Raw genomic sequence first — 13717 nt, 5'->3', positions numbered from 1 at the left:
AACCTTTGGCAGTTTACAAAAATTGATAAAAAAAATCGATATCATGAAAATTAATGCCCTCCGTACGTCCTAACTTTTTGCTGAGATATGTCATGTTTACATTAACGCATTCCATATAAAAAAAGTCAAAGGTTATTCAGTGGGCGATATAACATGTATAGTAATAATCGTTAGAATTTAAGAAGTGAAACATTGTGTGTAATAATAAGAATATTTCAAAGTTAGCCGTATATTCAATCTGTTTTATATGAATGTTCAAAATTACGGTTACCCAGCCTCTTGCCGTTGAGGGCGTACCCTGCTTGCATCAAAGGTCAATGAAAGTTGCACAATTTGCGGATTTCCATCATTGGGTATCATATACCATTTATGTTCACTTCTTTTGTATGCAATGTAACTTTACCAAATCATAACTGCCATTAATTGCCAAAAGAAAATTGCCTCTTAAGGAAAATGTAAACCTTTCATCTTTTAGAAACCTGTAATGGTCTAAAATGGGGTACTGATTTTTGTTCATCTTCAAAGTGGGTCTAAATGGGGTATTAGGTTTCCAGCACTGGCTATCCACCGCGTACGTACCGCGTACCGGCTCCCGGGGGGTACAGGATCGAGAACAAGTGTTTCTCGATGCCACCCCTGCTGGATATAATGGTTCTACCCATACATCGCCAGGGCACCTGACCCGAGGTCATGACCGTACCTCTGCCATACTATACTAGGCGTAGAGTCATACAGTAGACACCGCACTTCGATCGGCTAGGCACATTCAAACTGATTTAGGCACTTTATAATTAGCAAGTATATACAATTCACAGGAATAGGTGGATTCATTGATCCGGTAAGTTTGTCAATTATCAAATAATTTAATATGTCGTCGTTTAAATAACTAATTAGACGCCGTGCTTTTGTCGCTCGAGTAATGTACATTGTAATGGTGGTCTCTTGGTTCGTGCGTTTGATGTTGTTGGTATATATATATATATATCGCCAGTGTAATTTTAGATCGTAGGTGTGTGACACTGCCAGCGAACTACCTGTTTCTCAGTTTAGTGTGTCGGGTTGGATCCAAACAACAACAACAACAACAACAACAACAACAAGTATTTTGTCCTGGGAGGGGTGGGGGAGTAGGTTTCTTTCGTTCAGCTATATTATTAATCTTTAGAAGTCTTTGAAACAAATGACATGTCAGTTGTCACGCTTTGCAAATGATCTGTAGTACAAAAGTACCAAGTGATATTATATGAGGTAATGTCACCATGCACCACTTGACATTCTTTGCATTCATGAATACGACATCTTCGATCATCTTGACACTTGTTGAGCTTGACACTAGATCATATATTTACTTACAACTCTAACAAATGGTGGATGTATTTGCTGACATCACTAAAACAGATCTGTTATCAAATTAAACCATTTCAAAACACAGAAGAACACTAGCTGCAATAATTGTAGTGTTAGTTTGTTTGTGTGGTTTTTTTTGTTTTGTTTTTTTCTTTTGAGCTTTGATTGTTGTAGTTTGTAAGGCGTATTATTGTTCCAGGGTGTGCACTTTTAAACTAACTATAGTTAGTTATCAAATGTTATCAAATTAAACCATTTCAAAACACAGAAGAACACTAGCTGCAATAATTGTAGTGTTAGTTTGTTTGTGTTTTTTTTTTTTTTTTTTTTTTTTTTGAGCTTTGATTGTTGTAGTTTGTAGGGCGTATTATTGTTCCAGGGTTTTCACTTTTAAACTATCAAGAAGGTTGATAAACTGATTTTCAGAGGCTTTAAGATTTATTGAATACAAAGGTGATATGCACTAGTATATAATTCTTGGCCCTGTGACAGGTGCCAAATATTTGATGGTGACATATTATTTATGTTAGGATAAAGTAAACAAGATTACTGCCACATGTTAGCTTGACAAGTTATTTCAACATATAGTTGTCAAAGATGACTGTCCGATAAAAACAGAAAGGCTTTGTAAATTGCAATGCAGTAATAAATAAAAGAATGGAAGTTGATATTTGACCTTGCTATATTTTACTTGAGTGGAATCTTATTAGACACTACTGATTGAGGTCAACAAAAGTTGCCAAGTGAGGTGTAATATACATCACTTCCACTTAGGTTCTGATCGATGCCAACACTGTGAATTGCAGTGACTTACTGGTTTTTCAATTGTATTGATAGTGAAAATGAATGAAATTAAAATGCATTTCATCTCATTTAGCATCCAAGTGTTTATCAAAAACATGTAGATTTTACAAGGGAACTAAACATTCCCCTTTAAAAACACTTATGTTGCATACATACTCATATCATACTAAATGTTCTTGATGTTTAATTAGTACATTTGTAAGATGTAATGTCACAATTCTGTTTTGTTTCTAAATTTGCTTATTTGTTTGATTGCTGTTTTTTTTTTTTTTTTTTTCTTTTGGTAGAAGTGGAATTTAAACATACATTTCAATGTCAGCAACCCGTTCTGCCTTAAGAATAATGCGAGCTATACGAGTGTCAGAGTTTGGTGCACCAGAAGTGCTGAACGTACAAACTGACGTAGCAATACCAACTCCTGTCGGCAAAGAGGTAAGGTTCAGGTTTGGCAAGCGCAAAGTCATTCTTGTTCATACTACAAATCAGATATAAGTTAATGTGGCTCACCCTATTCCTATTCCTAACCTAACCCCCTAAATTTGATGCCAAAGTAACCTGGCTTAAGTCAATCATGAAGTGTCATCAGCAGAAACCTATTGTATATTTGTTGTGCAGATCAAGCATAACTATATGTACAACAGCGTAGCATATAACAATATCGGGCAATATCGGCTCTCTACTACATATGCACAGTATGAGTATTAAGAAATTACTGTTTATATTATATATGTAACAAAGAACCAGACATACACACAGGAAGACGTGTTGTTGCTTAGATTTTGTTTTCTTAAGGGTCACACTAATCCTGCTACTATAAATGTATTAATATGCGATGTATACTAGAAGATAACTAGTGTCCTTTCTATACAGGTAGGGGAAATATATTGAAGTTTAAATGTTGTCATATTTAGACTGTAGACTTGTAAGGAAAACAACAATCTAAGAAATACTATGTGAACGTGCTCCTGTGGTGGACATACACACATTACAATGTCCTATGCTATACATATACATGTAGTTCTATATGTTCCATGTTTAATCAGACTTGTACTGATACTGATAATAATGATATTTATTCACCTTTGAAATGGAAGCATAAGTGATATACATGAGTTATAATTATATGAAGATGTCATTGGCGTGCTTGTTCTGTTTATTTTGGTAGTTTTCTATCAGTTTACAAAGTGTTTTTTTTTCTCTTCTAATTTCAGCATAGCTATAAATGACACTTCACAAACAAATGTAATACCTAGTTGCTAACACTTGTGCACTACACATATATATAATGGCTTCACTTGAAAATTTAAAAAAACAAACCTCATCAACTGTGTGCTGTACTTTACTGCTTACATGTAGGTATTGATAAAAATATCATCAGCTGGTGTCAATCCTGTTGAGACGTATATACGTTCTGGTAATCGAGCTGTCTTACCATCACTGCCATACACACCAGGAGGAGATGCTGCAGGTATAGTGGAAAAAGTTGGACCTAAAGCTAACAAATTCAAGGTGAGAAGTCTGTCATGTCATGTCATGTTCACTTTTAAAGGGACACCTTTCATTTACTTACATTTCCAAGTAGACAAATATAGCATGGTTATTTTATAGATTAAAAATCCAAAATAAAAACCCATTTGTCATCCATATGGCCACATAATGACTTATTTTCACTTACATTGCTGGTAAACGAAACTGTAAAAATATGTAGTGACTAATATGTTTTCTTTCTGGTACATGAACAGAAAGTAAATGATAGGCCTTTGAGAACCAACTGAAAACTTTGTTTTCAATTCTAGTTGCAAAAATCTTTAAATTTATAGTATGATATTTTTAAAGGGAGACAAGCTAAAATTTGTTTTGGCTATGTATGCTGCATATATAAAAGTCACTCAATAGTATTTTACTTTCTGAAGTATACATAACTTAACTATCACTTGCAATAGACTGAACTCAAACCTGGTATGAAAATATATCCTATAAATGATCTGATGACGTAATTTTTGGTATGGAGAAAAAAAATGTTGAGGAATTCATACTAGCTAGGCAATAAACTATTCTGACAATTCCAGAAGGAATTTATGATGTCATAGAAGACATACATTGACATACTAGAATGGTTTAATTAATGTTTTATGTACGTATTTTCACCTCAGTAAAAGCACAGGGAGAAGAGAGTAGCATGTAACTGATTGATCTGGTATAAACAAGCTAGTTTGCACATCACTTGAGTTGTTCAGTGTGATAATAACCCAGTACATAAGAGATAAAGCAAATTGTGGCAGTCACCTAACCCCTGCTAATTATAAGATTAGGGGTGTTTTAATTTAGATAAGAGGAGAAGAATAGACAAGATGTCTTTATTTGTCAATAAAGAGGGAATTACATATAATACTGAAAGAGAAAAAATTAGCCAGGAAAAGAAGGGAATATTTTTTTATAACACCATTAGCACCAATCAGTCAATTGATCAATATCACACACAAAATAAGTTTTATTTCACCACAAACATTGATCATTCAATCGATCGATCAATCAATAATTCAATCAAATGATCAATCAATCAATTGATGGATCAATCAGTTACACGCTTGCTTCTCCCTGGTGTTAATACACTCAGCTTGTGCTACTTTACTAAGAAATAGCATGACATAAATATTAAGTACCAAAATAGTCACACACAAAAAAAGAAACCACTATTTTGGTTCACAAACCTGTATGGTGTGGCACAACCACGTTTCTACTTTTAATGATAGTTGACTTATTTCAACAGGTAGGGGATAGAGTTTACACTGGAAATTGTACAAGTGGTTCTTATGCAGAGTATGGTATTGCATTAGAAGATAGAGTATCTTATCTTCCAGAAAATATCACTTTCCAGCAAGGAGCTTCAAGTGGTACTCCGTACTACACAGCTTTTAGAGCATTGTTTCAAAGGTAAGACACCCCCCCCCCACCCCCACCCCCAGTCTGAACGGCAGTAGCCATGTCTGGGTATCAGCCAACCTCTTTCATTTCAGTATTGAATGAATTAGCCTCTCCTAGCATGCTGCAATGATGGAAATATACTTCCATATGCTGCAACCATTTCAGCCAATCAGATACAGTTCTGTAATAAATGCTAACAATGTCCCTCTATGACGTCACAAAGTCCTGTGGTCTAGGTGGGACCGGAAATACCCGAAAACTCTCTAAGTATATCCAAAGGGAACTGACTGAAAAAAGGTCATTTTAAGGTGTTTGCAGACGCTTTTTTAAAGTTTTGAAACCAGAATACGTTTCACAAACATGTCGTCTAGCAAAATAGCAATAGTGATTGTGAGCATTTTGAATCACCTTTAAGATGACAGTAATGACAGACTTTTTAGCTAATTTATGGACATGTACCATAACACTAAGTCACTAATGTAAAGATCAAGACCATTGTGGTCAGAGCAATCGTTACACAACATTTCTGACAGTCTACCCGTACCCTACCCCTGACTTGAGTTAAAACAGAAACCTACCAAAAAGCAGTTATGTTAAAGCATTACTTTTCTCCTGTATTTTGTCCATGTTATGTTGACTATAGCTAGCTGGTTACAGCAATTTTTTAAAATGAATATTGAAAGAATTGTTGCAGTGATATGAATTATCAAGACATTGTGCCAATCTAGCTTGATCTACAGTCATTGTGAGACATTCATTACTGTCTGACAATCTAAGACATTTTGAGAGAAAGTCTATTTTCGTCTTCTGAAAACAAGTTAACAATGTAATGTATATGTATCTAATGTTTATCTTACACAGAGGTAAAGCCAGGGCAAGTGAAACTGTTCTCATTCATGGAGCTAGTGGTGCAGTAAGTATTACATAATTCTGTTTTTACCTTTTCGCATTGAATAGATGATTTGATGGGTATATTTTTTATTAGAATACATCAGTCAGTCAGTCAGTCAGTCAGCCTGTCAGTCAGCCAGTCTAGCTTTGTGTTGGTACCTGGCTGGTCTTTTTTCATGTCAGCAAGTTAAACTTCCTGTATGTCTGTGTGTCCATGCATGCATCTATCTGTGTATCATCTGTATCATCATCATCATCATTGTCATCATCATCATCATCATCATCGTCATAGCATCTGTCTGTATACATTTCCATCTACCATGTCTCTTTTTCTATTTGTCTTTCTATTCATTCACTTGGTACTCATTTATGCACTTCAAACCTCACTCACTGCCATACTCATTTATACTCACTCACTCACCCACCCACCCACCCACTCACTCACTCACTCACTCACTCACTCAGTCACTCACTCACTCAATTTCTAATTCACCCACCCATGCACTCAGTAACACACACACAGACACACTCACTCACTCACTCACTCACTCACTCACTCACTCACTCACTCACTCAATTTCTCATTCACCCACTCACTAACTCACACACACACACACACACACACTCACTCACTCACTAAATCTCATTCACCCACTCACTCACTAACTCACACACACACACACACACACACACACACACACACACACACACATACACACACACACTCACTCACTCACTCACTCACTCACTCACTAACTCACTTTGTCACTTTCTCATTTTCTCATTCAATTGATATACAAACATTTCTATCCTTACTTTCAGGTTGGCATTGCTTGTCTACAGTTTGGAAGTGCCTATGGTCTTAAATTGCTTGGTACAGCAGGTACTCCTGAGGGGTTGGAATTAATCAAACAACATGGTGCTGAAGCTTGTTTTAATCACAGAGACCCAGACTACACCAAAAAAATCATGGTATGTCAAGAAAACGACAATCAAAATTTAAACAATAATTTTTCACTTTACGTAACTATGTCTTTTTTCTAAACAACTTTCTTACTGCCAAAAATATTGGCTTGCTCTGAAAACATATTTTATATTAGTACCAGTAGTTTACATATTCCCTCCTTTGATCACATGACAAGTCTATGGCAATTAACCTTTATACAGTATTCATAGTAGTAACTGCATACAACAAGTGAAGAAGGCTGGGGGATTTATACTAGGTAAATTATTTATATTCCAAGTTTAGAACTATTACAAGAACTTAAAGTTAAACCCTTTACATTTGTAGGCAAAGAAGAAGTTGCACTGAGCAAGTTGCCTATTTCTACAAGACAGGGGTCAAGTACATTTGTATATAATCAACTGTTGAGACTGTAGTGTGTGTAATGTTGAAAACAGTTTTAATTACTCACTAGTTTAGTACCTCAGTGGGCTTTTTATAAGAAATTTGATTCAAATCAAATTGCACCAAATCTCAGCACTCGTCCATGACCACAGGGACATGGAGTCTTGCCTGAATAAGAGAATTAATATGATTAAATACTATACATGAATAATGTTTAGTTAATTGCCATGATTGCATATCACCTCCACCAGGCATTTAGTCTGGATGCCAATGTGGTTCTAACTAAACCACGTCTGGTCAAAGTCCCACAATCAGAAAAAAAAATTGTTCATCCAATCTGTGAACCCCAACTGTTATATAATGATGTAAACAGTGTATAAGTAACATCCTGAGTAGTCTTGCTGCTAGACGTTCGGGCTTTCTTTCGATACTATAAGCGAACGAAGTTCGCAGTGAGGGCTTGCCCGAACAGTCTAGCTAATGTCATTTTCAGACCGGACATTCCATTGAGATTAGTGGGTTGGGCCATGTATGCATATATATACTTTAATATATTCAATCTCTGCATGCAGGTGTTGACAAACACATTTATGTCATTACTATGTCTTATCAGTTTATGGTAATTGTGTTTGATGAGTGTGTAGACATTGTCATTCACACATTTTAGTTAACAGCATTGGTGGTTATTTTTACAAGCCCCTCCTTATGATGAATATGCATGAAAAATTAGCTATTGTCCTCTGTTTGTGCTTGTCGCTAATACGGTTCTCTGATTGGCAGTTATTTATATCCTGATAACATTTGCTAGACCTCGGATGTTCCATCCTTGATAGTGATGTTCGGGCGTGTGTCGTATTCTATCGGAAGAACATCCGAGGTCTAGCAGATAGACTACATCCTGAGCTGACAAATATACTATATTTGGACATTACATAACTGCCCCATTAAACACTAACTTTATGAGGGACTGTGTTACTGTTAGAATTTTGTGATTGATTAACAAAGACATGATGTTAATGACTGTTTGGGTGGCTCTGAATGAATTTTAAATTGCATCTCATGCATCTCTGGACTTCTAGAGTAACGACTTTGACAAAGTCAAAGTGTAAATTGTAACGATATTGTATAGGAACTAGACTACTGGGCATTGTACATTCAATGGGATACATACACAAGGAAAAATGGATAGGTGTAATAATGAAATTTGTAATAGAAATAGTATTTCATGTACATTTGTATTTACTAATAACCAACAAGATTACATGTCCCTGTGTCCATGGCTATGATACTTGGCCATCATGGACTTCAACATGATTTTCTATGCGAGGAAGAATGTTTATTGATTCTGGGTTAATACTTAGTAATGAAAATTTCTACTCACAAAGTCAACAAATTTCTGTAAAGACAATAGCCCATTGTAGTACACCCCTGAAGATGCTAACAAGACATCAGGGAATATTTGAGATTTGCTGCCAAGAAATTTTTCGACTCTGTGAGCAGAGATTTTCATTACTAAAATGATTTTGTGTATTTTTTAGGCTGCTACAGGGGGTACTGGTCCAGATCTCATTGTTGAAATGCTTGGCAATGTTAATCTACAGAAAGATCTAGAAATGGTGGCAAAATTTGGCAGAATTGTGGTAAGTTTATGACATCCATCATGTGGTCTGTGATGTTATAGAGTTACAAAGTAAACTAAGCTATCCTTGCATGCATACACTGACAGAAACAATCTTACAAACAACATAGTCCGTTCTCCCTCCCACCTATCTTGAAAATTTCAAAAAAAAGAGTTACACATTATAATAGCTTTCACCCATACTAAAATGTTGCCCACATTTGCAAATGCACCCAGAACTTGGTATGACACCTAATAATGTTACCATGGAAACTAAAACAAAAACAAAAAAACAAATAGGAACAAAATACAAGTGTAACATTTGCAATTTGTTAACACATCAATTCTGTACTTATTTAGTCAAATCTGTTCTGACTCAATTTATTTATTTTTATTTATTTATTTCACCTTTGCAACGGTACAAAGGTGAAATAAATAAACTCACTTCTTTGATATTCAGAAGTATGTATGGAAATTTTTTTTTATTTGGCTGAAGATGTTTTAAAAAGAGTGTCATTTAATGAATGAAATCAAAATCCTGTAAACGTGTGTGATGGGGGGGGGGGGGGGGCACACATAAGTTTTGCTATCTTCAAGTTTCGAAATCCATATTGTTTGGAAAGTTTTTATTTGAAATTGTTCATGCTCTATCCTGGTTCATTTGTGATTGGTTGACTCAATAATCACACTCAGTTTTATACCTAAGCAAATAATTCAGGTTAAACTGGGTGTCTGTTTCAGAAGAATGCAACATTATAAATGTTTTAGAATAAATTGATGAATATTTACAAACAGTGGACAAAAGCAGTGCACATCAAGCTCTCACTGCTGCTCTGCTCCACAGTGTGGGCACATTCAATTGCATTGCTGCATTTTTAACGTAACTCAAGGAGTAGCAATCCTGTAGAATGATAGAGTAATAATCATATATCTTCATACACCTTCATAAAAACAAGATTTTATGAGAGTTTCGTGATCATAATTACTGCTAAATATTAAACATTTTTTCATCAGGTTGTAGGTAACCGTGGAAACATAGAAATAGATGCACGACAGACAATGGCAAAAGAAGCTGCTATAGTTGGTATGATGCTTCTATGTGCCTCAGAAGTAAGTGATTACAAATGTACAATAATCATTTATACTTTATTAATCCTCAATTTTTACCTGAAATGATATTTTTACTTGATGCTAGGGGGTCTAGTCATACAATTTTGAAATCTGAGTTGTCATCTATCAAGTACAGATCTAGATTATGTGCTTTTAGTGTCACCTTGTCCTGCTTATGATACATGAAATGAGGTTTGTTAAAAATGGCATACAAAGTCCGTATGTAAACAAAGTAATTTAATTTCATATTTTAAAAGTCACATATTTAGGAATATTTGGTACATTTAACAAAAGTGAGAGTCATTGCCATGTTTATGTAGTTGAGAACAACTCATGTCATTGAGATGGAATAGTTAGAGTGGGTAACTTATAATCTGAATGTTGGCGGAGTAAGCTTCACCATATGATCCAGTCATTTCTGAATAGCAAGATTTAAGCAGCTGTAGTTAACCCAAATGGGAACCTGGAAGAATAGTTGCTAATTTATAGAAGTATGTGAAGTGATCTGAGGCTGCAATGGACTATACACTCTCCAGAGAGTATAAAGAGTACGATTGGCTGTCAGTCTGCCCTCTAAAATGAAAGGCAATATATGTTGTCGGTCAAAATGATAAAAACTAGATTTTCTTGTGAGTCACTATATAGTAGTAAGAGATACAATGTAGGTGAACACCAAATATGACCCATCACAAGAAATTGCTGTGTTTACAGAGTAGTGTGCCAAATTGGTTTAGAGGGTACACTGTTGGTAATGATGCCTTTACAGGGAGTAATTGTACAGCTCTTCGAACAACTGGAGCAAAATATGTGTTTTACATAAAGTCATGTCATATTTGCTGTGTGTCTTCTTGTTTCTGCAGTTTGACTTCAGAGAACTTATGGCAGCAACAAATGCAGGCATGGCAAAGGGATTCGTAAAGCCAGTTGTTGGACAAGAATTCCCTCTGGACAAAGCAGTGGAAGCTCATCATGAAGTCATTGCCCATAAACTAGGAACTCATGGGAAGATTGTACTAAATATATAGAGAAGTAATGAAGACAAAATATGATGTAGCAAATAAACAATCTTGCCAGACTAACAGTGGAAACTAAGCTTGGGCTAACTAAGATTGACACAAACTAAAACTACTGTGATGATTTGTTGATATAAGTTATTTAATTGATGTTGGTTAATGAGCTTAATTGTACTCACAGGAGGATCATGTTGCTGATAACTTCCTTGAATTCTTAATGTACATTTTTGACAACTTCCAGTGTTTACATTCTCTTGATTACACATTGACATAAAACACACAACAGAGACATCAGTATCAACCACTTGTGTTAGCTACCACATTGAACAACAATAAAGTTTAGTTTGTGTCTATCTAATAGTATGCCAAAAGCTTGGTTTACACAGTAGTAGAACAGTAAACGGGGAATGTAGTTGGCAGTAGAACAGTGTAGTACATTTATGCAAATTACCAGGTTTTAGTTATTTGTGTCAAATTTTACTATATTATAAAATATAAGTATCGTGACAGGGAAAGAGATAAATTTAATCAAAATTAGAAGATTAAACTTGTTTTAAATTTAGTTTCACATTAATAAGGAGCTGTACATGTAAATTAACGTTTAAAAAAATGAAAAATAAAAGACCACAATAATAATTATATTATCGAACATCAATGTCTGACTCTAGAGATATGTGAAAAGAAAAACAAATCTCTAATGAATCAATGCTAAAGTTTTTCAATATGTTTACGATGTTTAATAATTGCCTTTATAGAAAGTAATAGCTTTATTAGTCTGTCACGGATATAGCTTTTCACAGTTATTACTTTGACAAAGTTCTTCATGGCTATAACTGTCTATCGTAAGCTTTCCAGAATGGTAACTCTCCATTTATGGAAAAAAGAGGTTGGGCCCATGCCTGAACATGGGCTTTTTCACAAATGGTTTAAAAGCATGCAAATGAAAAATAACCTCATATAATTATAAGGCTCTTTTCGAAAGGATATGTTGTCAAGTACTGTGTAACTTGAACATTGATCACTGAGAAGTTTGTATAAAACTGTGCAATGCTTTAATATAAAACATCAATATATGGAACCTCCTGACTTTAATACACGAGTGTTTTTGTGTGTAGGTGTTTGTCTGAGCACTGTCCATGGTCTGAGTGAGTGAGTGAGCGTGTGTATGTGTTTGTGTTTTTGTTGGTTTGTTTGTTTGTTTGTGGTGTGTGTGTGTATGTGGTGTCATTAAGAGAGTGTATGAGTATGCATGCATGTGTTGTGTGTGTGTGTGTGTGTGTGTGTGTGTGTCAGGCCAGCATTTTAAAAGAGCTATAAATGAAGCATGTTGTATAGCTTAGAACCTAACCTGTCTACTGTAAATATGGGTTCCCTCATCTCAAGGCAATGAGGGAGGTAGTGATAATAATTGCATGTTAGATCCTGGGCAGCTGGGTGTGGGTGGGGGGGGGGGGAGAGACAACACCAAAGGTAGTCTTGCTGCTAGGTCCCACTGTGAAAGTGACCAAAGGTCACTAGTGAGGGCGCTAGCCTGGCGTTCACCCTTTCAAGCTCGATGACACCTTCCAGAAGAAAGTCCAAGGCAGCTTGACTACACCATGGGAAATCAAAGACTCCATGCGTATACAATTGAAATGATATACTATATGTTTCTATATATACTCGTCCATAGTTGTATATATGATTATATTGTAGAAACATAGTATATTACAGGCCTGTATATATACACATGTATATGGATAGTTTAAAATTACATTCCATTTACCCATGCATAGTTGTTTGTTTGTTTGATTTGTTGATTTGTTGATTTGTTTGTTTGTTTGTTTGTTTGTAATAGAGTTCCTGGGCACCCTGTGTTTTAATATGAATATTTATCAGTCAATCCTTTCTCAAACCAGAGGGCATAAAAAAGAACAACTTTCACTTGGTACCCTTATTCAATATAAAGTTGCTACAAATAGTCGAAGAATGGCTGTATACTGAAGCAGAATGGCGTTTATGATATTTTCTCAATTGACCCAACCTGCAATGTAAAATTTGGAAAATATTTTGGAAATTTGCAAATTAGTTAACTGGCAATAATGAATCTGGACACCAATTTTCATTAATGATTTATATGAAGAAGGAGATATCAATTTTATACATTTTTCAACAGACTTTCTTTAAAAAACATGCAGAATATTTGCAAGGAAACTAAGGAAAATATACAATTATACACCTGTTATGAATGTATGAACAATAATAGTTAAATAGGGTATAACAAAATAAATTTACATATTAAGATTCTTCCGATACAGACTGACCACCGAAGTATTTTATTCAAAGCACGTGGTTCATTTAGTTATTGGTACATTTTTTTACCGAAGTTCAAGTTTTCAAATCATAAACATACTTTTGTTACATTTAAATGTAACTGATGTACTTTAATAAAGTTAGATAGAGAGCTAGAGGAGTCTGGGTAAACAAGATTAAAGTTCTCGACAAACTTAGTCAGATAGAGAGCTAGAGGAGTCTGGGTAAACAAGACTGAAGTTCTCGACAAACTTATTTCAGCCTCGTTCTCATATTATTTGACTAGATTGCAGCTGAGTGTTTCATGATTTGCAAAGACTACAGGAGAATTTCGGGTTCCCTCAATCTTTCAAGAACTATATCTTTGAA

At 35.1% G+C, this 13717-nt stretch overlaps 1 protein-coding gene across 1 annotated transcript; it reads left to right on the top strand.

Moving 5' to 3' along the window:
• The first annotated feature begins 708 nt into the window (after nt 1–708).
• Nucleotides 709–12097, top strand: LOC144441086 (quinone oxidoreductase-like). Its single transcript, XM_078130616.1, has 9 exons — nt 709–838; nt 2439–2583; nt 3508–3660; nt 4922–5085; nt 5938–5989; nt 6790–6939; nt 8854–8955; nt 9948–10043; nt 10904–12097. Exons 2-9 carry the CDS (start codon nt 2464–2466, stop codon nt 11066–11068), a joined length of 1002 nt encoding a protein of 333 aa, XP_077986742.1. The 5' UTR covers nt 709–838; nt 2439–2463; the 3' UTR covers nt 11069–12097.
• The last annotated feature ends 1620 nt before the right edge of the window (nt 12098–13717 follow it).

This window comes from Glandiceps talaboti, chromosome 10 (genome assembly GCF_964340395.1).
Source record: "Glandiceps talaboti chromosome 10, keGlaTala1.1, whole genome shotgun sequence".
NCBI lineage: Eukaryota > Metazoa > Hemichordata > Enteropneusta > Spengelidae > Glandiceps > Glandiceps talaboti.
This window is presented reverse-complemented; position numbering and strand designations above follow the sequence as displayed.

Excerpts from the sequence above, each read along its gene's own strand:
- LOC144441086 (XM_078130616.1), top strand. The coding sequence starts at position 2,464 with ATGTCAGCAACCCGTTCTGCCTTAAGAATAATGCGAGCTATACGAGTG. Across the intron at positions 2,584-3,507 it reads CAACTCCTGTCGGCAAAGAG|GTATTGATAAAAATATCATC; the intron begins GTAAGGTTCAGG and ends GCTTACATGTAG. Across the intron at positions 6,940-8,853 it reads ACTACACCAAAAAAATCATG|GCTGCTACAGGGGGTACTGG; the intron begins GTATGTCAAGAA and ends TGTATTTTTTAG.